Here is a 27,519-nt window from a genome sequence, read left to right on the forward strand (position 1 = left end):
CCTCAAGCTCTTTTGAATTGAATTGACTTTAATACATTACACACTACCCTTTAATTTCCTAACAGGAGGAAGTAGTCACAGTGCCGGTGGTGACGGTGTTGACATGCTCATGCTCTCTTGACTCTGGCCCCACAACCAGTGTTGCCATGTCCGCTTGTTATAAGCGACTTTGGGTGCTTGTCTTTCTCCAAAGTTGCTTGTAAATATTGGTATAGTTGCAGGGTTGCGCTTTTTGGGGCGTTCATTGTTTCTAAAGTGGTTATTTGCTTATTTTGGCTTGTTTCTTAATGTTGTTTAAACCAGAGTAAGAGAGTGGCGACACTAGCATTGACTCCCATAATTCCCATTGTAACAATGGAATGCGGAAGTGCTCATTTTGTCTCAATGGGATAGTTCCAGCAATAGGAGCGATGTTTGGAACTATAGCTCATAGGCACCCGCTTTGCGTGTGTCGCTACTCTCCTACTCTACACACTCTGATTTAAACCAGTGGTTCTCACACATTTTCATGTCAAGGAAAGGACCCCCATGTGTTTGTCCACAAGGAGCCCCCCATCTGGAGAATGTTTTGTGCCAGGGAGGGAGGGAGGGAGCCGGGCCCCAGAATACCAACTAGGTATACAGCAGGCGGCGGAACTGCTCAGCCTGGACCTGGTATTCCTAAAGTAAGCTAAGTAAATGATGCTTAAACGGTTAAACCTCAACCTTAATACGTTAATTATGCCCAGGATAGCCTGACCTAAGCAGAGACATTTCTGGTCTAGAGGGGCGGGTCGCGCCTCAGAAATGCGCGCACCCTGATTGGATCTCATCGATCTGTCCGTCACCCCCGGCCCCTCCTCTCCCCCCTAGTGCAGCGCTACGTCACATCATTTAGAGCGACGCCCACCCGGAAGGGTTGACTCCCACTTTTAGACTGGTTCAGCCCACGGCTTTTTCCAGGCTTTCATCTTTCGCGCAGACGAAATGAAAGCCTGGGTATCGAGGCTATGCCCAGGACTACCTTTCACGCAGAGCCTCGGTTTCGATGGGCCCTGATGGGACGCTTGTTTTACAGCGCCAGCTACTACCTACCTCAAACCCTAACCTAACCATAACCGCTAGCACGGAGCAGCGCATCCCTCGCCAACCTTAATCCGGTCGTTTTAACGGACCCCTCACCAACCTTAATCCGGTCGTTTTAACGGACCCCTCACCAACCTTAATCCAGTCGTTTTAACGGACCCCTCACTAACATTAATCCGGTCGTTTGAACGGACCCCTCACCAACCTTAATCTGGTCGCCTGTAAAAGAAGCACCCCCTCAGTGACCATCGACTACCAGGCTCTGCGTAAAAGGTCATTCCCCTTATTCCCAACCTTGTCCTTAACTTTTCATACGACGGCCCCCCGGATCGCTTGTTTCTGTCGCAGGCAGCACAATCTGGCAACACTGATGACACATACACACACACACACACACACACACACACACACACACACACACACACACACACACACACGCACACACGCACGCACGCACACAGACAGTCACACACACGGCAGAGCAGTAGACCAGACAAAACAAACATGGCCGCTCCGAGGAGGAGGAGGAGGCGACACTGGAGGCGACTAGAGAGAGCAAATAATCAGACAATAATAACACAACGTCCTAGAACACCATGCCGACCAATATAACAACAACGCTCTTGCTTAGTAATAAACCCGCGTATAGCTTCTTGTTTGTTAAAGCGCGTGTGTATAATGTATATAACAAAAAACTAAATATGTATTCTTAAAGCTAAAAGCTAAAAAGGCTAAAACAGGCAGCCCACCACCCCCCCCCCCCCCCCCCCAAAAAAAAGAAGCAACATGGACCTGGGAACAATGTTGTACAACAATCTGAAGGATGTGTCGTGGAGTGGGACATCTCTGCCTCTAGACCAGCTGGTCAGCTCCTACAGGCTGCCCCAAATCGTCAGACTGGACAACGGTGAGATTAAAGGATAATATTATATATATATATATGGGTGTCATTTATTTAATTAACAGACCCCTTTCCGGGACACCTCGGTTTACCTTTTCTCTATTTGGACAGCCGTCCAAAATACATAAGAGGTAACTGTTGGGGGCATTTATATGTAATGCATGGGTCAATTATTTTATGAATAATCTTCTCACCACAGTGACATAACGGTGGCTAATGGTCGTTAGCCATTTAGCAACAGGGGGGGGGGGCTATGTGTGAGATGATGAGTGACACATTATAAACAGAAAAAGCAACTCAAATGTTTCACTGCAAGTGAACAGTATCGACAATATACTGCAATATAGCCAATGCTCTGTTACAAGAAGTACAAGTCCCAGCATTCAAAATGTACTTAACTTGGGTAAAAGTATAACAGAAGTATGTATGTAGCTACTTAAAAGTACCAAAAGTGGAAAGCACTATGTTAAACTATGCTTAATGTCCCATTTCAAGTTTTCAAATGTATATATAAATCTTTTGAAAATAGCTGATCTGCAAGCTCAAAATGAGTGAGCATCCTTAGCTTGTGTGTAATTTATAGCCTATACAGCTGATGTGGTTAGTGTATATGTTTTGTAATAATAATTAAAATTTACAAAGTAACCAGTAACTAAAGCTGTCAAATGATTGTAGTTGTAACAAATTGTAAAAAAGTGCAAGTATTGGAAATTGGAAAGACTCAAGTAATGTACAAAGTTACTTTACACCACTGATTATAACAGTGATGCAAATAGCCTGCATCCTTTCACTAAATTGAGGAAGGACCCAATCATTTTTTTGTGATGTATTCCCATGCTTTTTTGTTCTTGCTTAATGTAAATCGCTCTGGATTAAGTCTGCTAAATGCCTAAATTGTAAATTGTAAATCACCCTCCAGGGGTCCTGGGATGCAATACTGTACTCAGTACTTGTCAAAAGGCTCATGGAGACTCTAACGCTGTTGAAGTGGGACTAAATAACAATAAAATGTCCCTGGGACCCATCTAAAAGACCCTGGCCCTTGGTCCCGGGCAGTGGCGTATCCAGGAATTACATTTTTGGGCAGGCAAGATGTGTTATTGTCTCTACAATCGTATAGCACTAAACTAGGTTTTCAAAGAGCTATACCTGCCAGACGAGTATAGGATACAGAGGCACCCATTCCAATGGGTGATTGAGGGTCGCGCTCTACCGCGACGGCCAATCAGCTGTCCACTAATTGTTCTCAGGTCTTGTTTTTGTCCTCTTTTTTTTTTTTTTTCTCATTGTATGGATTTTGGCCAGGCCAGAAATGGATTTGGACAAGCGGACGCCTGCCCTCGCCTTATTGTAGATACGCCTCTAGGTCCCGGGACCCATTACACTGAAAACCTATTTGAAATCACTGTATAAAGTACAGAGTGCTGCAGTCCCAACTCTGTAAAGCAGTGGTTTTCAACCCTTTTCATATCAAGGTCCATTATCTTTTTAGGCATTTGAGCCACGTAACCACCATTTGACGACATTCAGAGTTCAGACTCAAGACACCAAATTCCCACATTTTGGCATGTTTTGTCGTCGTGGGATAAAGATGTGTTGGTGTTTGGAGAGATAACAGGCAACGTTGAACAAAATAACATCCTCTAATTGTGCAGACTTCTTGTAAATTAAGCACTCTGAGAGTGTAAAATGAAACCAAATGGTCCATTTGGTTTCATTTTTTACGCTCTCGAGTTAAAGCTCTGTAATTTGGTTTACCAACTCTCCATCATTTTACTGGAACCCAGGACTTTCAGGACCTCCCTTGTGACTTTATACCTGTCCATTCAAACTCTAGACGGGCCCGCCCCAAAGTTATTAGTGCTGCCGCGCCCGACAGCCGGCGAAAACTAGAGTTCTCAACAGACCCAAAAATGAAGGCCTGGCCCTACCTGGGCCCTCATCAAACCCTGTACACTCAAGACATGCCCCCGCTGCCACCCTTAGATGATAGATCTCCATATATGGAGCTGACCTGTTCTGACATTCCATATGTTGATCTGACCTCATCAAATCCTATACACTCAGACTCAAGACACGCTCCATATATGGCCAGTACAGAATTCATTCCATATGTTGATCTGACCCCCCCCATGCCAAAGCGCCAGCGCTCGCCCAGCAGTCTGTCATCACCCCAGGATGCGTGCACACGATCTTGCCCTTTAGGGCGTCTTACTGGTAATATAATAATTCATATCTAAGCAATAAGCTTGAATGAGGTCTCAGGTTATCGGGCTGGGGGCGTAGGCTACCCCCCAGCCATTGTAAAATACCCGGTAAGCTGGGGCCTCGAGTGGCTTATTGCTTTTCTAAAACGGTTACAAACATATAGCCATATTAACCTAATAAAACTATTGAATTCACAAAAGTAGCTACGCTGTGCACCACCAGAGCGAGCCTTGTTGTGTTCGGCAAGTAGGCTATGTGACGGGAGAATAGCGATTGATGTCTTTACGGGGCCGCCTGGAGCCACACATTCACAGTCATATGAGCCGGGCGGTGCTTAGACGCCCCGCACGGCATGGGTTTGTAAGGCAATCAAGCGCTCCCCTTCCCCAGTACAGCTACAGATCAGTTGCGAATGATATAAAGTGATTGAAGGTGTGGGTTATCGGTGAAATTTACACCGGTCACGTGACGGTAACCAGCCAATCAGAATCAAGTATTGCGACTAACCGTTTTAGAATGTATTGTAATCGCAGTTATAATTATAAGGGTCCATTTGCCGATAGCTGGAGTACTCCTCTACTGTGCACTCATCTACATTACATAGCAATGAGCGTTACGAAGCAATGACCTTCACCTTCTTACATTACAAAGGGGGCATCGATTCCCCCCAGGAGCCAGGGGAGGGGAGGGGGGTACTTTATTTAATGAATGGAAAGGGTAGATATTTTGATGTGGTGCAGTGTAATGCCGTGTGGCGTGGTGCTGAAGCCGCAGTCGAAATCGGGGTTGGTTTTTGGTCCCATTTTAGTCATCTGAAATTGTTTAGTCTTTTATTCTAGTCTTAATCGACAAAATTAACACTGGTGAATGTGTGATATGTTGTAGATGCATAGCCTTGGATCAAGACTCATCATAGATCATACATTTAGATTTAGTCATTTTGCATACACTCAGAAAACAGAAACTACTATCTACCCAAATATATTGGTGAATCATTTTTACACCCTTAATTATCGAGTAAACTTGACTGCTATGAAATCAAGTAAAATCTACCTTAAAAATTAAGTAAGTGCAAGTAATATATTAAAGCAGGTTGAAATGACAATTATTGAGTAGATAAAATTAATATGCATTAGCACCTTGAAATGACAATAATTGAGTAGATAAACTTAATATGCATTAGCACCTTGAAATGACAATAATTGAGTAGATAAACTTAATATGCATTAGAAAACCTAGGTTAAAATTACATATAAATTTGAGTATATGGGATTGAAATTGATAGGTTGATTTAACTATATACGAGTGTATGATTTAATAAAATATATGCGTTACATTTACTCAATATTTTAACTGTATTCAACTCATAGTATTTTAATCAAAAAGGAATTCTGTATTTACCTTTGTCAAAGAGAATACACAATGCAATTATACAGATAAGTACGTTTTTAATTGACCAAAGTGAACATTCAAGTATTAAACATTCACATACTGTATGGGAGGAAACAGTCTGGCCACACGAAACAATGTGCAAATTACAATGTCAGCAAATACATTTTAAGAACATTAAACATTTCCTACTATGGCAGGTAAATAAAACAAAACAAAAGTCCACGCACACTATAGTTGAGAGGACAAACATGATAGGATGGTCATTTGACTTTTTTTTTTAGTCAAGGCTGGGTTTAATGAATTACCTGCCGGTGTCCCACCGAAACTATACCGTATACACGCACGCACACACACAATTTGATTGTCTACCCCCCCCCCACACACACACACACACACACACACGTCACACTATACTTGACATAAACATTTTAGGTTTAGGTTAATTAATTTGCCTGCATGCCGGTGTCTAGCACCCAAATTAGCCGATCTACAAACATGCGCACACACCTGAAAACACAATTTGATTATCTATACCACACACACACAATTTGATAGGCTACTTCATCATAGCAAAAATAGCTGCCATTCTTTTTTGAAAACATTCATCTATGGTCACATGCAGACACCATATTGAAAGTATAGTTGGTCAACAGCCAACACGCATACAATTAAAACCTGGTGTAGTTGTAAAATTGTACAGCACCGAAAAACATGAACCCCAAAAGCATTATTTAACAAGACCCAGACAAATGAACATTAAGTATAAAAGAACTGTGGCCCTTTAAGCAACAAATGTTAGTTTTTAAAGTAATGTGCTTGGAGCAATCAATAACCCATTACTGTATAAGAAAAAAAAAGAAAAAGCAGGAAGGTCAAATGGGGAAGAATTTCTTAATATAGAAAAAATAAAAATAACGTTTTACTGTCTATCGGTGAGGTTTGTACAGATTAATACATTCTAATTGGCTATATGCACTGTGTACACATAAGCACCTCCACTTCAAAACAAGTCTGTCAGACGCACAGATCTGACATGCTGCTGTATGCTTTATACAATAGGCTTTCCTTTTGAACAGTGCAGTATCAGTCAGTGTCGTATGTGATGTGGTTCCCTACTAATCTGTTTCCACTGAAAACATTCAAACTGAAGTTGTCAGTCAGGACACTAGCCAAGCAGACAGTTTTTCAGTGTCTGCACTTTGGGTGTAAGCTGTTGAGGGTCTAGTCCAAGCAGTACCTTTTGAAAAACCTCCAAGATGCATTTGAACTTCTTGGGGTACTTCAAGTTAAACACGTAGGTCAGTCCCAGGAGATAGCAGCAGGCTCTGCTAATATCGCCGAGGTTGTTGAGGACAGGGATGCCCTCAATAACAATACCTACATCAGCAGCTGGTGATTGAGTTTGCAGACTGTAGATAGTCATCAGTTCCCCCGACAACTCCTCTTCTACATCGACACCAGCATCCTGCACACATTGTAAAAATAGAATCTCATGAATGAAAACGTAATGATGATGTTCACGGTATTATCATTCTAAACAGTTACTACTGTTGCACAATTCCCTGCTCTGGGTGGGACCTCCGTCAGTGTCTTGAGTTTGCAATTGAAAACGTTTGCTGCCAACCAGTTGAAGAAATCACAGATTGAGGCCAGATTGAGACCATTCATGTTCATGGAAGAAGCTTGTAAACATGTATTCTATTGCCAATTTGTGACCTTGTAGATCTGCTATTTTTGCTGTACAACATGCTTCCATAATTAAGACATGCTGCCGTCTATGCTGCTATGGAACTTGTATCCATGTGCAGTGCAGACCTGAGTGTATCGTGACCTTACTTAGTATGTAGGAACACATGTCTGAACTGCAGTAGCACTAGACATGCCATCTCACAACCTGATTCTCTGGACACTTTCTCACAAAACAAGCTCCTCACTCTGCCGTTCTTGGCACGTTTGAGATATTGTCTCACAATTAGCCATGATGATGACATTAGTTAAAACTACAAATTGTTAAATACTTTATTTTACTAACTTCAACGTCCTTGATCAGGGCACCAGGCTCTTCTCCCAGATGGTCGATGAGGCACTTGATCACGATTCCTCTGGTTAGCTGTATGGGGTTTCCACTCTGCAGACAAAGTTTTATCCTTAATACAATGCATTACTTTGCACATTCAAGCTGGGCTTTTGTTTACCAACTTTAAAGTCTACCGTTTCAATTGTCTGCACACAGTTTTAGCATTTAGGGCCCCATTTCCACCAGTGCTAAACACATTATCCCGAAACTTCTTTGCCTTTTTTACTCTTTTGAAAAACAAAATTGGTCAACTAGCCAATCTAAATGAACAAAAATGTTTTTCAAAATAGTAAAAAAGCAAAGAAGTTTAGGAATAAGAGGGGTTTAGTACTGACAAGACTATTAAGACATGCATTTCGTCTATCAGGGAATGGACAGGACAGAGACATAGTGATGACTGTTTAGGATACATTAGTATCTAAAGTAAGTGATCGTAATTAACTTAATGGGACTGATCTAGGACATTTGACAGGTTTGCGTTACAGGCAAGATACTACAGTGGAAGTCAATGAGGAACATTTCTCACCCGCATGTGAAGTTACAACATGTCAAGGAAATTACAACACAAACTTTGTTCTAGCTTTTTAAAGTGAATGAATACCGAGAATAGAAGATCTGCAAGTTCACAGACTTCAGTGAGATGCAATGTGAGCTTGCATATCTGCTATTTTCTGATTTAGAAGCCGTTTTTAAGAATCATCCTCAGGTCTAAATGGTTTATTACCTGAAGCAGAGCACTCTTCTTTGCCCGATGTGGCTCTCCTACAGCACCTCTCTTAGATTGGAACATGGACAGCAGTTTAGGTGTGTAGAGGTCCAGTTTAGGTGTGTAGAGGTCCAGTTTAGGTGTGTAGAGGTCCAGTTTAGGTGTGTGGAGGTCCAACATCTCCATGAATTTCGGCTCAAGCTTCATTGTAGTGATCAACTTGAACTCTGCGCTGACCTGAAAAACAGATGAGGGGAAGGGAGAAAAACAAAACACATTGTGATCTTGTACATCCATTTTCCACCACTGTTGCTCCAGGAATGGGTACAATTGGTTAAATACAATGTAAATGTGTGTCACATGCAGGATGTCATTTCTGTTGAACCCTGCTACAAGAATCCAATTTACTCACTTGTGAAGCATCAAACAAGGCCAGCCATCTCTCCTTTACATCCTTGACGCTCATCTAGAAGAGATACACTAGGTGTTAACAGGGAACCAACAGACTGATGTAATGTTTCTTTCAAAAATGAGTTTGACTAATATTTGTCATACCAACTAATCTATAAAAATCACACCTGTGTGAACTGAGCGATGCAACTATATGCATCGTACTGTACTGTACAACTCATACTCTACAGTATAACTCGTACTGTACACTGTACTATGGCTGCTGTGTGTGTGACCTGAATCAGCCCAATCAACCCCAATTCGTACTCATCAGGACATACATATGGACATAGCAGTTGGAGCCGTCAGGCACCACTCAAATCCATATCACTGATAAACTACATCTACTGAGTCCCAACTGTAAAATCTCAATGATTCAACATTTTAATTATCCTCCTCAAGGATCAAAATATTACACAGGGAAGAATTATTGAAGCAGCTGTGTTCATATAAGGCAGCGAGCAGACAACGCAGTGGTAAATGAATAATATCTGCAACACAATGTTTCAGGAATATAGTTGAATAACTGTATAGAAAGGTTGTAAAACAATTATTAAACAGTGTCCTACCAGTAAGGTATCCAGTCACTTGTTTGTCCAGACTGTTGAATTGCTGTCTGTATGAGTCTAGATGCCTGGGGGACAGCCACCGGGAGGCAAAGAGGACAGCATACCGGGAGACAAAGAGTTGAGGTGTAGCTGGAAGACATGGACAGTAGAAAATAAGACTAAATACACAAAAATGAAACCCTGTTAATTTCCCATCAGGCACACTGTTCAATCCTTAGCTCTTGTCAATACTTTGCATTGATTCAATATTTATAAATGCCACAAAGACTAATAGTTTAAAACCCCCAAAAAGCTGAAATTGCAGATTTACAAGCATGCACACAACGCATCACAATGAGACATGCTGTGAGCTTGTAGATCGGCTATTTATTGCTACTTTAAGCGAGCAGACAACGCAGTGGTAAATGAATACTATCTGCAACACAATGTTTCAGGAATATAGTTGAATAACTGTATAGAAAGGTTGTAAAACAATTATTAAACAGTGTCCTACCAGTAAGGTATCCAGTCACTTGTTTGTCCAGACTGTTCAATTGCTGTCTGTATGAGTCTAGATGCCTGGCCCTGGGGGACAGCCACTGGGAGGCAAAGAGGACAGCATACCGGGAGACAAAGAGTTGAGGTGGAGCTGGAAGACATGGACAGTAGAAAATAAGACTAAATACACAAAAATGAAACCCTGTTAATTTCCCATCAGGCACACTGTTCAATCCTTAGCTCTTGTCAATACTTTTCATTGATTCAATATTTATAAATGCAACAGAAAGACTAATAGTTTAAAACCCCCAAAAAAGCTGAAATAGCAGATTTACAAGCATGCACACAACGCAATGAGACATGCTGTGAGCTTGTAGACCGGCTATTTATTGTTACTTTTGTGCAGACACTGTAGTATTGGTGACAAAACATCAAACGTTGAAATATGGAGATATGAGGTTTCTGCCCAACAGCAACGATGTATATATGAAATTATTAATACATTGTGTGTGTTTTTTACGGTTGTTACCTCCTGGAACCCAGGTCAAGCAGTGGTGAGGCTTTATTGTTGGCAGCAGCAGGGAAGGAGAATCAAACAGAGAAGGAGCCAGACATTGATGCCTACAGAGTCTACAGACAAATATGCAGACATGCACATGATCAGACAAAGCAACATACATTTTTATACAGGACTTTAGTCCATAAATAGTCAAATACCTAATCTTGCGATCACAGTCACACGGACAGATGCAAAGATACAGTCTAGTCTACTATTATTTTGTAATGGAAGTGAGCGACATGAAGATACAGCCAATGTTTGTAGCTTTGTATCTTTTGCATCTGCCAGTGTGATTGCAGCATAAGAAGTTGGCTAGTAGTAGGCTAGTACATAAAATGCCTTAATGATACTGGACTTACAGGCTATAGTTGACAATGTCCACTCTGTCTGATGTTGGCTCTTGGCTGCAGTGATTTATTCAACAGTCTACAAAACAAACATTAACCAACATTAAACTGTATACTTTACACTGTATACTTTAAAAACATAAATGTGGAAATATAGCTCATCTACAAGCTCACAAGCAGGCTTGAGTTTTTAGAATGATTACTTTTGCTAACAGACATTTAGCACTGATCTAAATGCATTTCGTTACATGCAGTTTATAATTCCAATGATTGTGTTGGATGACAATGTCCACATGTAATTGCACTGTCTGACCCTGCCTGCAGATTTATTCACCGCATTCTACCGCAAACTACGCAGCTGCGTAGAGGCCCCAAGAGTTCTCCCTGAAAAATGTTTAATATCGCAGCCCCGCCAGCCCGTTCCGCCTATTGCGGTCGGTTAGGGGGGGCTCCGACGGCCCATGGCGTCGCTTCCTCAGCGTCACTTCTTCATGATCCTCCCCCGTTAAGCGACGCCCGGTCGCGGCCGTCCGTCCCGTCGTGGGCTCCCCTGTTGGTCTATGTCCCCCTTAGCAAAAGTAATATTTCTAAAAGCTCAAGCCTATAGCCTATACTGCTGGTCTACGTAAAACATGAACCGCACGCAGGCACCGCAAAACAACAAGCTTATCGTCTAACGTTTACTGTATAGATGAAGCATGTTTAGTTTAGTATTACAGCATAGAATTCAACATAATAAATAAGCCCGCGTTTATAGCGGCCATTTTGATAGTTCTTTCAGTGAGCCATACATACAATCGTAAGTCAAATGAACTACAATTACCATGCAGCCCTGAGCCCTTCCCGTTCGGCGCGAACTTTCCCTCGCAAATAATGTGTAGGCTATTCTATGCATTTTAACATGATATTGTGTATATGTACATGGCTGAAACATGTGTAGTTTATGTGTATAGTGTCGACGACCACAGGCGTTACGTTATGGTGGGGCTGAATGAAAATTAGCATGCACTCTTTAGTCTTGACAGTTGTTAGTTTTGCTAGCCCTATACGAGCGTCATGTAAACCATGGCTTTAGTCCGGTCCAAAAAAAAAGTATGAAGACACGGTCAACATTTAATTAACATTTGATAGCTGGCTACTTACCATGAAGGAGAACTTCTCTTGTAACTTCACTTGCGTGGCGCGGCTCAGCTGCTGCTTCTGCTGTAAATTTTGTAATGGCTGCCAGCCTGCCACTCGGGATGACTCGTATCGGTCCGGCTTTCATCGCTGTTATGAACTCTGGCCAATAAGAGGCAGGTAGGCGTGTCTAATGGGTATCTTAGATCATTTCAACCCAATATTATTAGTAGATACCGTATCTACTAATAATATTGGGTAGGAATGAGTAATAATTACATTTCTTCAAACTGATCTGTATGATTACTCCATTCTCAAATATTATGATGGAAACTTACTGAGACTTGTATATATATTTGACCAATATTACCAGTTTGGCATATACTCATTTATTTTCATGAAATTAACTAAAACAATAGATGTACATTTAACTCACAAATAACAGTTGGATTTTTACTCAATAATTATTGTATATCCAACTAAAATGATCCCATAAGTGATATTCACAGATTTTATTAAGCTAATATACCTTTTTTTAATAGTCGTACTTACAAGGCGATTGTTTTACTTTTTTGAGTGTAGTTATTGATCCGTGCAAAAGTAAAAATGTCAGTCTCGAAAAAACACATCTATGATATCATTTATTCTTGATCCAAGGCTGACAGGTGACACATTATTGCAAACTTCATACGGGGTGCAGGCCGACTCTGTACAAGTTATGCACCGTCATGTGAGTTAATGGTTGATTGATGCTCCGTCCGTGGGTAGAAACATGGTTTACTTTAGATTGTGTCTTGTTTTAACCCATTTAGGACATAGGAACTCCTTTTGCTACTTTCTGTTTTTCTGTTGCTGAAATATCTAGAAACACATATTACACACATTAAAAAACCTCCAGAAAAGTGTTTCTTGTGTTTAAATAAGATCTTGGTTGCAAAAGGTAAAATTTGTAACATTAGTAAAAAATAAAAAATCACACCTGTGTGAAGTGAGCGGTGGAACTATACTGTAATTGTTACACTGTACTGAACTCCTGTACAGACAAGACACTCACTGTGCTCAACAGCGCCACTTTCTCACCTGCTGGTACCCTAAACAGACAAAAGGACAAGCAAAGCTATAGACCGATTCAGAAACGGGCCTCATGGTCGCCTACAGGTATTTCCTGTAGGCGGAGAGGACATATCTGCAGTTTAAATCCGCACCTCTTCTACTACAGTGAATGGAAAAGTGACTGATGTTGGTCTGTCTCAAACGTTACTCTTTTACCTGCGTTTTACTAACACTAACATTACAAAGATGCCCCAGAACATCGGAATGAACCTGTGCAGTGTATGGCTGCTCCAACAGTAGTGGCAACATTCCCAAAAAAAAAAAAAAAAACGAATGTCAAAATATCGGTGGCTGTGACCAGAGCCATAGAGTAATGGTTGAGACAAAGCAGTGAAAGGTCCTGAAAGATACATAACGTCAGTCTTACCCAATACCCAATCTTTTGTGTTTTAGGAACACAAGGCTGCTGTGCTTTATACCTCACACTAAGCATTTAACCCATTCTGGGCGGGAACCCCTTTTGGTGTTAGCATTATGTTGTTCTTTAGCTATTGAAAAATAGCAGATCTACAAGCTCATATAGCGCGCCACCGAGTGGCGTGCTACGAGCTTGTAGGTCTGCTATTTTTGAAAAATCGTAAAAATGTGGCGCAAATGTTTGAATATATAATCTTTCAGGGCGAACATTTTTTAACTCAAAGCTTTGCTTCTTGGGGGGTCCCTGGAACAACATATTTTCAGCTGGGGGTCGGCAGCCAATTACATATGTTTTTGGGGGTCCTTGACATAAAAAATGTTTGAGAACGACTGACATAGAAACATGAGTTTTTCAGAAAACCGTCAAGATTCAGAAGACATTTGTAGAATCGAGCTCAGGTCGAAAGTGAATGTTTTTAACTCGGGTCTAAATGGGTTAAAGTATGTTGTAGACGGTGTTGCGCCCCACCGCTCAAAAAGTAAAAATGTGTGTTGCGCTCTTCTCTCCCATCGCTGCCCCCTGCAGGCGAGCTGGTGGAAGGGCTCCGCGACAACGACTACCTCTTGCTGCATTCCTGTCGCCAGTGGACCACCATCACCGCCCACAGTCTGGAGGAGGGACACTATGTCATTGGGCCCAAGATCGAGATCCCGGTACACTATGAAGGTGAGATAACAGCCAGACTACACACAGTAGTACCCACAGTACACGCAGTACACACAGTAGTACCCACAGTAGTACACACAGTCTGGAGAAGGGCCACTATACAGGGGTTGACACTAGTGACTACATTCAAATAGAGGTATTGGTTTTTCAGTTTGGAGATATATGGCTTATAGAGTAATGTCTTGCAGAAAAGAGTTGAGAAAACAGGCTTGAAAGGTTCACTTATGTGGTCTCTAACATTACTCCTAGCTACATGTTTAAGCATTCATTTCATATTTACATGTCAATTTCAGCTCTGACACTTATTTCAGTCATGCTCTAGTATGTGAAGAGTCTGCCTGTGCTATTAACTCATTTTTGAAAAAAAAAAGAAAAAAAGTTTTTCTCCTGCTGGAGTTTGCGCGATGGCAGTCTCTGAGTCAAATCTGGTCACACTGTAGGTTTCAGAGGCACTTGCCCAGGTCATGTTCTACTTGGCCATGGCATGGGCCATTAACCTGACGCTGCCAGATCCAAGAAGCTTGCTACACAAATTTGTTTCACAGCTTATTGGGATCTGGGATCGCGGAAGCAAATTCGATGACGGGGCTGTTCCTTTTTTTCAAGATACTTAGTAGATGATTCGATGGGACCGTCTGTCTATCACCGTGTGGGCGTGCAAACACAACCAATCATATTGACGTGTCTATATAGCTTCACGTCCGGTTTCGCACATATCCCGCCCTTAGCTCACGCTGATTGGTCCGGTACGGAACGGATTTTTGTCAGCTCAACTGCCTGAGAGATCCCAGATGATTGCTGTGTTGGGAAACATGGTTACCCAATACCGCCCTCATCTGGCAGCGTCAGGTTAATGGGCCATGCCCACTTGTCCGAAAAGTAAATCGTCCTAAAGTCGGCTCTTCGGTGCTACTGAGATTTTCTGACGAGCCGAAATCATTTCGGCACTACAGCGCCGAAACAGCGGTAAAATAGGAGTTTGAATCGGCCCTTAGACCTGAGGTCGATTCTATACAGGATGCACACGCAGATCCGACACACCACGAAGGTACGACATGCGGAAAACGACGGTCGGACATGCGGGCTCCCGTGCGCTGCTCCCGTGCTTGCGGTTATGGTTATGTTAGGGCTTGAGGTAGGTTGTCGGTCTAATGACAGTCGGGGACCAATAGTATGTCGGAAGTAAAGCCTGTAACCGATTCTACCCAAGTCTTACTTGTAGAATACTAACGGTTTTCCGAGGGGAAAAAAAACCCTTTTGTTGCTATATCAGTGTTTCTCAAGCTCCTTTGTGTATGTGAAGGACCCCCAGAATTTTATGCATTTGGCTGCAGACCACCATACCATCTCAAATATTTTGTCCCAGTGAAAATAGCAGACCTACAAGCTTGTAGGTCTGCTATTTTTGAAAAATCCAAGAACGACTGACATAGAAACATAGCTTTTTCAGAAAACTCTCAGGATGTAGAAGACATTTTTAGAATCTGATCTCAGGTCAGAATGGGTTAAGGGTTTAAAACGGTCCACGGGTCGACAGCAGAATATGGGTGACGAATCCGATGAGCTGCTCACACTGTCCATTGTTGCGCCGTCCTTCTGTCAGACAGACAGACAGACAGACACAGTTGCAGCGACATCACAAACAAGCATCCTAAAACATAGATGTTATTGTGACAGGAGACGGCCTGTGGCGTGCACCGTAAATCCATACAATAGTGCCTCTTTCTCCTTTTGTTTGCATATATCGTCTGTTCAAGATGTCATATGTCCAAGATGTGCTACTTTCGATGCTTTTGTGCGATGCTGTAGTTTGGTCGAGTGGAACAGTTTCCCCATTCAGGACAGGAACCTCTTTTGGCGTTTTAATTTTAAGCATTATGTTATACTTTAGCGCTATTGAAAAATAGATCTACAAGCTCATAGCGCTTTGAATATATTATATATATATATATATATATATATATATATATATATATATATATATTCTTTAGTAAACATTTTTAACTAAAATATTTGCTTCTGGGGGGGGTCCTAATAGTTTGAGCGCCACTGATATAGAAACATTTTGTAGACGTTTTTCAGAAAACTCATGTTTTAGAAGACTTTTTAATTTCGACGTCAGGCCTAATTGAGTTAAAAGGACTGTTTGCGTATTCTACGTCTCTTATTCTAAATGCTAACGATGAGAATAATAATATAATAATTATCTTTATTTATAGAGCACCTTTCAGACACAATTTCAGTTCAAAGTGCTGTATGCAAATGAATAGTTTCAAACCTGGTCAGTATTAAAAGTAAGACAATTAGTTAAAATCAAATAAGTTAAAATACTGTGAAAATAAGATCAGTTGAAAGCAAGGTCATGGAAATGGGTTTTTTAACTGTCTCTTAAAGCCATCGACTGATGAAGCATGTCTTCATGAAAATGTCCCAACTGTATTGTGACTGTTGTCCCATGCTGTTCTTAACCCATTTAGACCTGAGGACGATTCTTAAAGAAATGGCTTCTAAATCCTAAAAGTTTTCTGAAAAACCCTATGTTTCTATGTCAGTGGTTCTCAACCTTTTCCATGTCAATGACCCCCAGAATTATCTGTATTTGGCCGCAGACCTCCATCTGAAACTATGTTGTTCCAGGGACCCCCCCCCCCCCCATGCAGAAGCAAAGATTTGAGTTAAAAACGTTCACTCTGAAAGAATATTATATTCAAAGGTTTTTAGCCACATTTTCACGATAAAAATAAATAAATAGCAGACCTACAAGTTCATAGCGCGGCACTCGGTGCCGCACTATGGGCTTGTAGATCTGCTATTTTTCAACAGCTCTAGCATGACATAATGCTTAAAAGTTAAACACCAACAGGGGTTCCCGCCCAAAATGGGTTAAAGTAAGTGACTTTTCATTAAATAACAGTTTATCTCTAAAACGAACAACCTATTGCTTTGTGCGCTCCGACATTCTCGAGATTCTCGACTGCTAAGTCTTCCTGGACCACAAGCACTCTGTAAGCACTGTCGATAACATTCAGACATTCCGTTTTATGTTTGTTCTCAGGCACAAAGAACTAAAACCAACACTTTATTGATGATTAATCATACAAAACATTTCGATTAATAATTTAATTGGGTTTTTGGCATTGAACAATGGAAATATATATTTGTTTAACGTTTCTGTTTGCCTTTCTTTTCTTCCCTTTTGTATTCCCAGTATCCATCTATCTATAAACGCACCATGGGCTCCATTTTCGTCACCGCTTTAAATCCCTTATCCCTGAACTTCTTTGCCTTTTTTTTTACTACTTTGCCAAACATTTTTGAATAGTTAAAATGGCCAGTCTACAAGCTCACAACGTGTCAATGTAGATTGGCTAGTCAAAATAGTAAAAAAAAAAGGCGGCCGATTACGTGTTATTTCCGGGGGGTCCTTGACATGAAATGGTTTGAGAACAGCTGACATTAGAAACATCGGCTTTTTTTTTCAGAAAACTGTCATGGTTTTAGATTAGAAGACATTTTGTAGAATCAGTTCTCGGGTCTAAAAGGGGTTTTGTGCGGGAACCCCTTTTGGTGTTTTAACTAAGCATTATGTTATACTTTAGCTATTGAAAAATAGCAGATCTACAAGCTCATAGAGCGCCACCGAGTGGCGCGCTACCAGCTTGTATAGGTCTGCTATTTTTGAAAATTCGTAAAAATGCGGCGGCAAATCTTTGAATATATATTCTTTCGGAGCGAACGTTTTTTATTTTATTCCGACGTCAGGCCTAAATGAATGTGTTGTCCACAATGTCCTCCTCTGTGTTGCCAGGTCAGTTCAAGCTGCTGGAGCAGGACCGGGACGTGAAGGAACCCGTGCAGTACTTCAACAGCGTGGAGGAGGTGGCCAAGGCCTTCCCTGAGAGGGTGTACGTCATGGAGGAGATCACCTTCAACGTCAAGGTATAGGTTTCTGTCATGGAGGGGATACAACCTTCAACGTCAAGGTATAGGTTTCTGTCATGGAGGAGATCACCTTCAACGTCAAGGTATAGGTTTCTGTCATGGAGGGGATACAACCTTCAACGTCAAGGTATAGGTTTCTGTCATGGAGGAGATCACCTTCAACGTCAAGGTATAGGTTTCTGTCATGGAGGGGATACAACCTTCAACGTCAAGGTATAGGTTTCTGTCATGGAGGAGATCACCTTCAACGTCAAGGTATAGGTTTCTGTCATGGAGGAGATACAACCTTCAACGTCAAGGTATAGGTTTCTGTCATGGAGGGGATCACCTTCAACGTCAAGGTATAGGTTTCTGTCATGGAGGAGATCACCTTCAACGTTAAGGTATAGGTTTCTGTCATGGAGGAGATCACCTTCAACGTCAAGGTATAGGTTTCTGTCATGGAGGGGATACAACCTTCAACGTCAAGGTATAGGTTTCTGTCATGGAGGAGATACAACCTTCAACGTCAAGGTATAGGTTTCTGTCATGGAGGAGATCACCTTCAACGTTAAGGTATAGGTTTCTGTCATGGAGGAGATCACCTTCAACGTCAAGGTATAGGTTTCTGTCATGGAGGAGATACAACCTTCAACGTCAAGGTATAGGTTTCTGTCATGGAGATCACCTTCAACGTTAAGGTATAGGTTTCTGTCATGGAGGAGATCACCTTCAACGTCAAGGTATAGGTTTCTGTCATGGAGGAGATCACCTTCAACGTCAAGGTACAGTATAGGTTTCTGTCATGGAGGAGATCACCTTCAACGTCAAGGTACAGTATAGGTTTCTGTCATGGAGGGGATAAAACCTTCAACGTCAAGGTATAGGTTTCTGTCATGGAGGGGATACAACCTTCAACGTTGACCCATGTAGGCCCTGACGTCGAAATTCTTAAAAAAAGAATTCTTTAAAGGTTTTATGACATTCATTTTCATTTATTTTTCTTTTTTCTTTTAGGTTTTATGACCTCAATTACACCCAAAAAACCTGAACTTTGAACATTCAGTGGATTTTCTGTGGTCTGAAGTTTTCTTTGGGGTTTTTTGGGCCTTTTGAGCTACAATGAAAACAGGCAACACAGTGAAACAGTGACATCTGCTGGCAAATCCCATTGACATATATGGGATTTGCAGTAAGTGATGCGACTTACTGCCGGCAAATCAGAGCACCTGTTTGAGTCAGAAAACCCCAGATCACAGAAAATCTACTGAATGTTAAAAGTTCATGTTTTTTGGGTGCAATTGAGATTAGAAAACCTAAAAAAAACAAGAACAATTCCACATTGTCACAATCCCTTTAAAATCATGACAATTTTCTGAAAAAAACCTCATGTTTCCATATCGGTGGTTCTCAATATTTCATGTCAAGGACCTAAAAAAAGATCTAATTGGCTGCCATGCAACCCTCATCTGAAAATATGTTGTTCCAGGGACCCCCCCCCCCAGAAGCAAAGATATGAGTTAAAAACATTGGCTCTGAAAGAATATATTATTAAAAGATTTGCGTCACATTTTCACGATTTTTCAAAGATAGCAGAGTGCCGCGCTATGAGCTTGTAGATCTGTTATTTTTCAACAGCTAAAGCATAACATAATGCTTAAAACACCAAAAGGGGTTCCCGCCCCAAAATGGGTTAACGTAGGTTTCTGTCTTGGAGGAGATCACCTTCAATTTCGTAATTATTATTATTTTAAAAGACATTCTAGAGATGTTTTTCACCCCACAGAAAATGGATGCTGGGTTCAAGTGGTTAATCGGTTCTTTTGATATATTATATCTACTAGAGTGTTGGCCTACGTACAGTACGTGGAACGATGCAAGTTGGAAATGCATGCCCCGCCCAGTTACGTCCGTGTCCCATGCCCATATATGGAGTTATTTGTCAGGCATGCCCAAATATGGAGTATATGCAGATATGTCCAAAACAACTTTGTGAGGTCAGAACAGGCCAGCTCCATATATGGAGATGTCTGGGGCAGGGCGGCTCTGTCCAATAGGCTGGCCAGACGCGAATCAGCCGTTGGCAAACAAAAAAGCCTGCCGGCGTGATTTGAGTCCGCCTTATTAGCCAGGCTACCTGTCCAGCTCAGTGGCCTTGTGGTTAGAGTGTCCGCCCTGAGACTGGGAGGTCGGGGTTCAATCCCCGGCCGGGTCATACCAAAGACTCTAAAAATGGGAGCCAGTGCCTCCCCGCTTGACACTCAGAATCAAGGGTTGGATTGGGGGTATAAGTCCCTGCGACATACTAGCGTCATGTCCAGGGGGTGTACTTGTACATCAAGCTGCCTCACGCTACAGAAACAGGAGATAGGCTCCTGCCCTATGGGCCTCATGGCTACAGAAACAGGAGATAGGCTCCTGACCTATGGGCCTCATGGCTACAGAAACAGGAGATAGGCTCCTGCCCTATGGGCCTCATGGCTACAGAAACAGGAGATAGCCTCCTGCCCTATGGGCCTCATGGCTACAGAAACAGGAGATAGGCTCCTGCCCCTATGGACCTCATGGCTTGGCAAGGCTACTTACTTACCTGTCCAGAGCCTGGGGCTCAGAGGCTTTTGTGCTGGTTCTGGACAACAGGCAATCCGACAGACTCGACACCGGGGCACTGCATTTCCCGGTGGGGGTGTGGAACGCGTGTGTCGAAAATGAAGTCGGTGGGGCGAACGGTCCTCGAGTTACGTGGATTTAAAGACGCACGTACGCATAGAGAAGAGACGTGGTATTTATTTAGAGGCCATTCTCTATTACTCAATGTCCCACTTAATTGAAAGAGTAAACAATAGAATAATCATCAGGAAAATAATAGGTACTTGCAACAGTAGTTACACTGGACATTCTCTCACAGCAGTCATTAGAGCAGGGGTGGGCAACTTTGACGATGGCGAGGGCCAATATATTTCCACACTCACTCCAGAGGGGGCCACAGTGCATATTACTGTCGTAGCAAAAATGTGACGCGTTTTGAGCTTGTAGATCGGCTATTTTTGCTATATTTGAAAACCTGAATAATTATTTTGCAATTTTTTAAATTGGAATCCTGAAAAGTAACCTTTTTCATGAATTTCAAATGCATTTAGTTTATAGTTATGTTGACTTCATGAACTGTTAATAGTTCTACATTGGACACAAAAAGACAATAACATTTTAATAATAGTCATTAAGTACTAGTCATTTATTCATGAAGTAATTAAAGCGGGTTTGGAATTGTAACAGCTGAAATCAATACTATATCAGTATTCTGATATTAACATATTAGGTGAAGGTGGGGGCCGCATGTGGCCCCCGGGCCGCCAGTTGCCCACCCCTGCATTAGAGTGTACAGAGCTCAGGTGTGATTATTATTATTATTGGTAACCTAGTTGCTATACCAGTACTAATAATGCAACAGTGTTGTTGCGTTAGCTTCCCCCGTGGCAGGGAGCGCTGTCGCAACAACAAGAGGGTTTGGAAGCAACATGTAGGTTGGCTCTATGATAACATTGCATTACAACATTTACCCAATCCAAGCCATCCACTATTATTGCCATCTGGGCCATCCAGGAGACACACAATATTTGATTTAAACATATTAACCCATTTTGACCTGAGATCAGATTCTAAAAATGTCTTCTACATCCTGACAGTTTTCTGAAAAAGCCATGTTTCTATGTCAGTCGTTCTTCGATTTTTCAATAGCTAAAGCATAACATAATGCTAACACCAAAAGGGGTTAAAAAAATATTATTGGTACCTTTTTTTCCCCCGCTTCCGTTGCTACCCTCCACAGGCCTCCCAATGTAGAAACGGCCTCCATGAAAATCTGCGGTACATGTGCACAGTGTTATTATTGTTTTTTCTGCTCAAAATAGGACAAAGTTAGTACCACGTGTGGGACCTTATAATTAAAAAAAAAACCATGCTCGCGCCGAGAAAATGTATCCACCGCGAGTCGTTTTCTTGCAATATCCTGTTGAGGGTTCTGCCTCAGTGCCAAAGGATTAACACGTTATTGAGTAAGGGGGCTGTTGAGAAACCTTGCAGCCTTGTTACAGACTCTCCGTTGCCTCGCAATGTGCTTTGAATAGCTGAAACACCTCCTAATGCATATACATGGGCAACTGGCGGCCCGGGGGCCACATGTGGCCCCCACCTTCACTTAATGTGGCCCTCAGGTGATATAATATTGGTTTCAGCTGTTAAAATTCCACAACATGCAAACATGACCCGCTTTCATTACTTCAGTCTAAATTAGTAGCTCAATGCTCAACACAAGTAATTCAAGGCATTTGAAATGACATAAAAATGTACATTTTCAGGATTCCAATTCAAAAATAGCAAACAATAATTCAAGATTTAAATTCAAATATAGCAAAAATAGCAGATCTACAAGCTCAAGACGCATTTTGAGCTTGTAGATCTGCTATTTTTTGCTACAACAGCAATGTGGCCCTCTGGAGTTAGTGTGGAAATATAGTGGCCCTCTCCATCGTCAAAGTAGCTCACCCCTGTCCTATTGTATGTGCTGAAATATATAGACGACAACTCCCATCTACTGTACGTGAATATGAACGCTTTAAACCTTTTATAGTGAATGTCCAGGTCCAAGACAAAAAAATAAGAAGAAAGACATGCCATCTCCCGTTTACTTTCCTTATCGGCGTGACGTAGGCTGACTTTTTAGGAGATAAAGATAAAAGATAAAGATAAGAAAAATTTATTGTCCATTAAATTGACATAAAATGGAAATTCGTGTTTGGCACACCGGCAGTCAGTTACAACAATAAAACATTACAAAAAATACACGGGTGCATTACAATACATATAAAATGCATTCACATTAACACAGCAACAGTGATCATGAGCAGTGGGGATTAGACTATTTAAACATTTTATTTATTTAAAAACAAGCCACAATATTTGGCACTAATAATATGGCTTTTTTCAGAGAGGAGAGAAAATTAACTCTATTATCGCCTTTTCTCTGTCCCTGCAACACCCCCGCCTGCAGGACTCTAGCACCAGTAAACATACGACTTCATTCGTGGCCAAATATCGAGTTTGATCAAAAACCTAAAATGTGGAGAAAGCCGTTCTGCCCGACAGCAACGATATAGAGGGTATGCGCATGCTTAAAGTGAATGGCACATCGAGTGTCAAAGCAACATGCAAAGTGAGTTTAACGTTGTTTAACGTTGTTTAATGCAATCAGATAGGACTTTTCTATTTGGATGTATTGTCTGTCAAGGCCAGAAAGTAGTTTTTTGCCACTCGGTAGGCGTTCCTGCATAACTTCCGGGTTTGATGATGATGTCACGCGCATACCCCTCTATATATCACTTTGGGGGTCCTTGACACAAACAAGGTTGAGAAGTATATGGGGTTAATTTGGTTAAATGAAGAAAAAAGTGGAATGTCCGCACATGATATAGTTCTGCTCCCCGTCTTTTTTATTTCAACCTAAATATAACAACGTTTCATTCATTCAATCAATTGATAAGCCAATAGGGCCTATTGGCTTATCAATTGATTGAATGACGACACCCAGTACGGCCTATTGGGCTGTATTTGAAGATCCACTCCAGAGCAATACAAATACACCAATTATTCATACCAAAAGGTTTAAGGGTTCTCAATTCATATATCCAAAAATGCTTCCAAAAATCTTTTTTCAGCAGGACAGACTCCCAGTCTCCTCCCCTACGTGTTTTTCTTTTTTCCACTTTTTCTATTCCAATGTATCTTAAAAGCAGACACATTATGGCCAGCTTGCATGAAAATGAGCCGCCACTGGACTGCTGCATATTCTATTCTAATATCACTCCGATGTTCGGTGATGCGCGTCTTAAAACCCATTTTGGTGTTAGCATTATGTTGATAACGATGAGAAATCGACGACTGACATAGAAACATAGCTTTTTCAGAAAACTCAGGATGTAGAAAACATTTTTAGAATCTGATCTCAGGTCAGAATGGCTAAGCGCTCTTGTCGGTCATACCAACATAATATATGCCAGTGAACATGGACACTTTAGCATGTATACTACACGTGTTGATTTACGTGAAATAACCCCCGTTAATTTGGTTGTTTGAGAAGCTCACCGTCATCATTTTTTCGACCGCGGTCGAGATCACGGCTTTCAGAATGCCATCCCATCATAATGTCCTTCATTGCCATCCACCAGTTACTGCTTACTGTTGCATGTGTTCTGGCTTCACTTCACTGGCTTCCGGTTGTTTTTAGGATTGATTTTAAAATTATTTTACTTGTTTTATAAAGCTCTAAATGGTCTCGCACCTTCCTACCTACATGACTGCCTGTCTAAATATGTCCCAAACCGCCCCCTAATGTCTTCCACTGCTGGCCTGCTCGCTTTTCCTAAAAGAAATGTCAACAAAATACGGGGAAGAGGCTTTTTGCTCCCACTGTACCTTCGACAGGCAGCCTCTGTAGACGTTTTTAAAGCACAGCTCAAGACCCACTTCTACACCCTTGCTTTTAATTTATCTTACATTTTTTTGTTATTCATGTCCTCACTGTATTGCATTAATGCTCTTGTTTTTGCCTTGCTTTTCTTTTCTTTTTTATTCTCCATTGCTCTGTAAAGCACTTTGAGCTGCATTTCATGTCATGAAAGGTGCTCATTATTATTATTATTATTATTATTATAGTGATAACATCAGGGAACGACAGTTTTCTACCTCTTGGGTCTGCTTTGAGGCAGGACTCCAAAGAAGGGAAGATATAACCTCATTGAGAAACTAAGGTGGGTTTATGGGGGTTCATTGCTTATTGCTTATTGCTTTTCTAAAACGGTTACAAACATATAGCAATTTTAACCTAATAAAACTATTGAATTCACAAAAGTAGCTACGCTTTGAGCCACCAGAGCGAGCCACATAACTTCCTTGTTGTGCTCGGCAAGTAGGCTATGTGACGGGAGAATAGCGCTTGATGTCTTTACGGGGCCGCCTGGAGCCACACATTCACAGTCATATGAGCCGGGTGGTGCTTACACGCCCGCACGGCATGTGTTTGTAAAGCAATCAAGCGCTCCCCTTCCCCAGTACAGCTAGAATCAGCTGCGAATGATATAAAGTGATTGAAGGAGTGGGTTATCGGTGGAATTTACACCGGTCACGTGACGGTAACCAGCCAATCGGAATCAAGTATTTGGGACTGCCCGTTTTAGAATGAGTTACTAACATGCTCCCCTCGTTTCTTACCAGATGGCGTCGGGCGAGTGCAACGAGGACACGGAGGTCTACAACATCACGCTGAGCACGGGAGACGAGCTGACGCTCATGGGCCAGGCGGAGATCCTCTACGCCAAGACCTCCCGGGAGAAGTCGCGCTTCAACACCATCTTCAAGAAGATCGGCAAGCTCAACTCCATCAGCAAGCAGCTGGGCCGCGGCAAGATGCCCTGTCTGATCTGCATGAACCACCGCACCAACGAGAGCATCAGCCTGCCCTTCCAGTGCAAAGGTATATAGGCTGTTCTCGCACCTGCTGTACTAACGTCGTCCATAGTAGGGGTGGGTGATATGGTGGAGAAAAGAGGTTAACCCATTTAGGCCTGACGTCGAAATTTAAGAAATGTCTTCAAAATCCTGACAGATTTCTGAAAAACCTTATGTTTCTGTATCAGTGGTGCTCAATATTTCATGTCAAGGACCCCAAAAAGTATATGTAATATGCCTCCGCCCCCCCCCCCCCCATCTGAAATTATGTTCTAGGAAGATTTGAGTTAAAATGTTCACTCTGTATATATATTATATATATATATATTCAAAGATTTGAGGCACATTTTCACGATTTTTCAAAAATAGCAGACCTGCTTGTAGATCTGCAACATATCACACTAAGAACATCATTACATTTTTCAGTCATGACATTTTATTTAGCTTCGTTCCGTTGCGCACGTGCGCGCGTGTGTGTGTGATTTCTTTTTCTTTTTTGACCAAAGTTTCTTTATTAATTTCAAGTCACATATGAGTCAAAAATAGCATACACATTTTTTTTGTAACTTTTTTACCTCTCCCTCCCCCCAGAGTTCCCGCTCTGAAAGAGCCACAACCCCCGGTATCTTGTACCAATGTAACAATGAAATAAAAGACACATACAAATATACATATACATATTCAAAAATAGAAGAAATCAATCAAATATTGGACACAATATGCAAAGAAATAATAATAATAATGAGTGTGATCTTTTTTTTGTTAAATAGGTTTTTATTGAGAACAGATTATGAATTGTTGTAGTTTAAACATTGTGACATAATTACATTTTCCTTTTATAGAAAAGAAAAAATGAAAAAGACAAAAAAAAAGAAGGAAAACCCTCAACCCTCCCACCCATACTGCTCAGCGACACTGCATACTATAGAATGAAATAGTAATAATAATTTTAAAAATGGAAAACATCTAAAAAGAAAATGGTGTACACAGTCAACCATATCAGTGGTATCCTGTCTATTAATTGTTTCTACTCAAGTAATGGACAAGGGGACAGCCAAATCTTATCAAATTGTCTCTCCCTGTTCCTCAGGAAATACCTTATTCTCCCCCAGTGTGCTGTGCTGATTGTAGGGTGGATACAGGTGCTCACTAATTGAGAATACAGCAGTGATAGGCTAAGAGGTCAATTTGAGGAGGTCATCATGACCTCAGCTCAGTACTTGAGTATATTTGAGCTGGCCTTTTTCGCACAAGATGAAGCGAGTGTGATCTTTGACGTTGTATTTTTTTCCCCCCGTCCGTCCATCCGTCCGTGCAGGCCGTTTCAGCACCTGCAGCCCTCTGGAGCTGCAGATGCAGGAGGGTGAGCACACCATCCGCGACATCGTGGAGAAGACGCGGCTGCCGGTCAACGTGACGGTGCCCGGTGCGCCGCCGCGCAACCAGCACGACCTGCACCTGATCCGCGAGGGCCACCGCTACAAGCTGGTGAACGTGGGCACCAAGACGGTGGTGGTGTGCTGCGTGCTGCGCAGCAACAAGATCGTCCCCGTGCACTTCCCCTTCCACGCCGCCATGCCCCGGTGAGCGTGTGCAGCGACTTGTTGTTCGACGCAGTTGGTGTACGCAGTTGGTGTACAGTCAGTAACTACTGGATTTAGGCCTGACGTCGAAATGAAAAATAATGTCTTCTAAATTCTGACAGTTTTCTGAAATGCCTATGTTTCTGTTGCATAAGGTGAAGAGACTGGAGCCTTAAAATTATTAGGTCTACAAAGACGTTAGTCTTTGTATACACACATACAAAGACGTTAGTCTTTGTATACTTTAGCACCTAATAAAAGGCTCTAAATGTCTGTGCTGCTCCAGTCTCTTCTCCTTCTGCAACCTATGTCCTTGTACCTGTGAAGCACCGGATCAGCCGTTTCAGACTTGAGGCGTGTTGGTAGACTCCCTTTGTACCTATGTTTCTGTATTAGTGGTGCTCAATATTTCATGTCAAGGACCCCAAACATTATATGTGTTTGG

General features: G+C 41.8%; 2 protein-coding genes and 1 long non-coding RNA gene across 4 annotated transcripts in view; 1 reads left to right on the forward strand and 2 right to left on the reverse strand.

Moving 5' to 3' along the window:
* Positions 1-1,568: 1,568 nt before the first annotated feature.
* Positions 1,569-27,519, forward strand: part of garem (GRB2 associated, regulator of MAPK1) — a 51,048-nt gene continuing 25,097 nt past the window's right edge. For both annotated transcript variants that reach the window (XM_083778332.1, XM_083778333.1), the window contains exons 1-5: positions 1,569-1,972; positions 13,927-14,067; positions 17,876-18,006; positions 25,258-25,516; positions 26,810-27,074. In XM_083778332.1, the coding sequence (XP_083634458.1) occupies positions 1,852-1,972; positions 13,927-14,067; positions 17,876-18,006; positions 25,258-25,516; positions 26,810-27,074 (917 nt within the window). In that variant the 5' untranslated portion in view covers positions 1,569-1,851. The remainder of the gene's footprint in view (positions 1,973-13,926; positions 14,068-17,875; positions 18,007-25,257; positions 25,517-26,809; positions 27,075-27,519) is intronic.
* Positions 6,732-9,934, reverse strand: LOC310868118 (uncharacterized protein; the record flags this gene model as incomplete). Its single annotated transcript, XM_083778380.1, has 6 exons — positions 9,862-9,934; positions 9,388-9,497; positions 8,762-8,815; positions 8,368-8,586; positions 7,599-7,694; positions 6,732-7,031 (listed from the first exon to the last, which is right to left on the reverse strand). Exons 3-6 carry the CDS (start codon positions 8,813-8,815, stop codon positions 6,732-6,734), a joined length of 669 nt encoding a protein of 222 aa, XP_083634506.1. The 5' UTR covers positions 9,388-9,497; positions 9,862-9,934.
* Positions 9,961-11,961, reverse strand: LOC310867985. Its single transcript, XR_014570045.1, has 4 exons — positions 11,895-11,961; positions 10,764-10,830; positions 10,375-10,475; positions 9,961-9,996 (listed from the first exon to the last, which is right to left on the reverse strand). It is a non-coding gene; the product is annotated as an uncharacterized lncRNA (long non-coding RNA).

This window comes from Protomyctophum parallelum, assembly GCF_964188405.1.
Source record: "Protomyctophum parallelum genome assembly, chromosome: 12".
Lineage (NCBI taxonomy): Eukaryota > Metazoa > Chordata > Actinopteri > Myctophiformes > Myctophidae > Protomyctophum > Protomyctophum parallelum.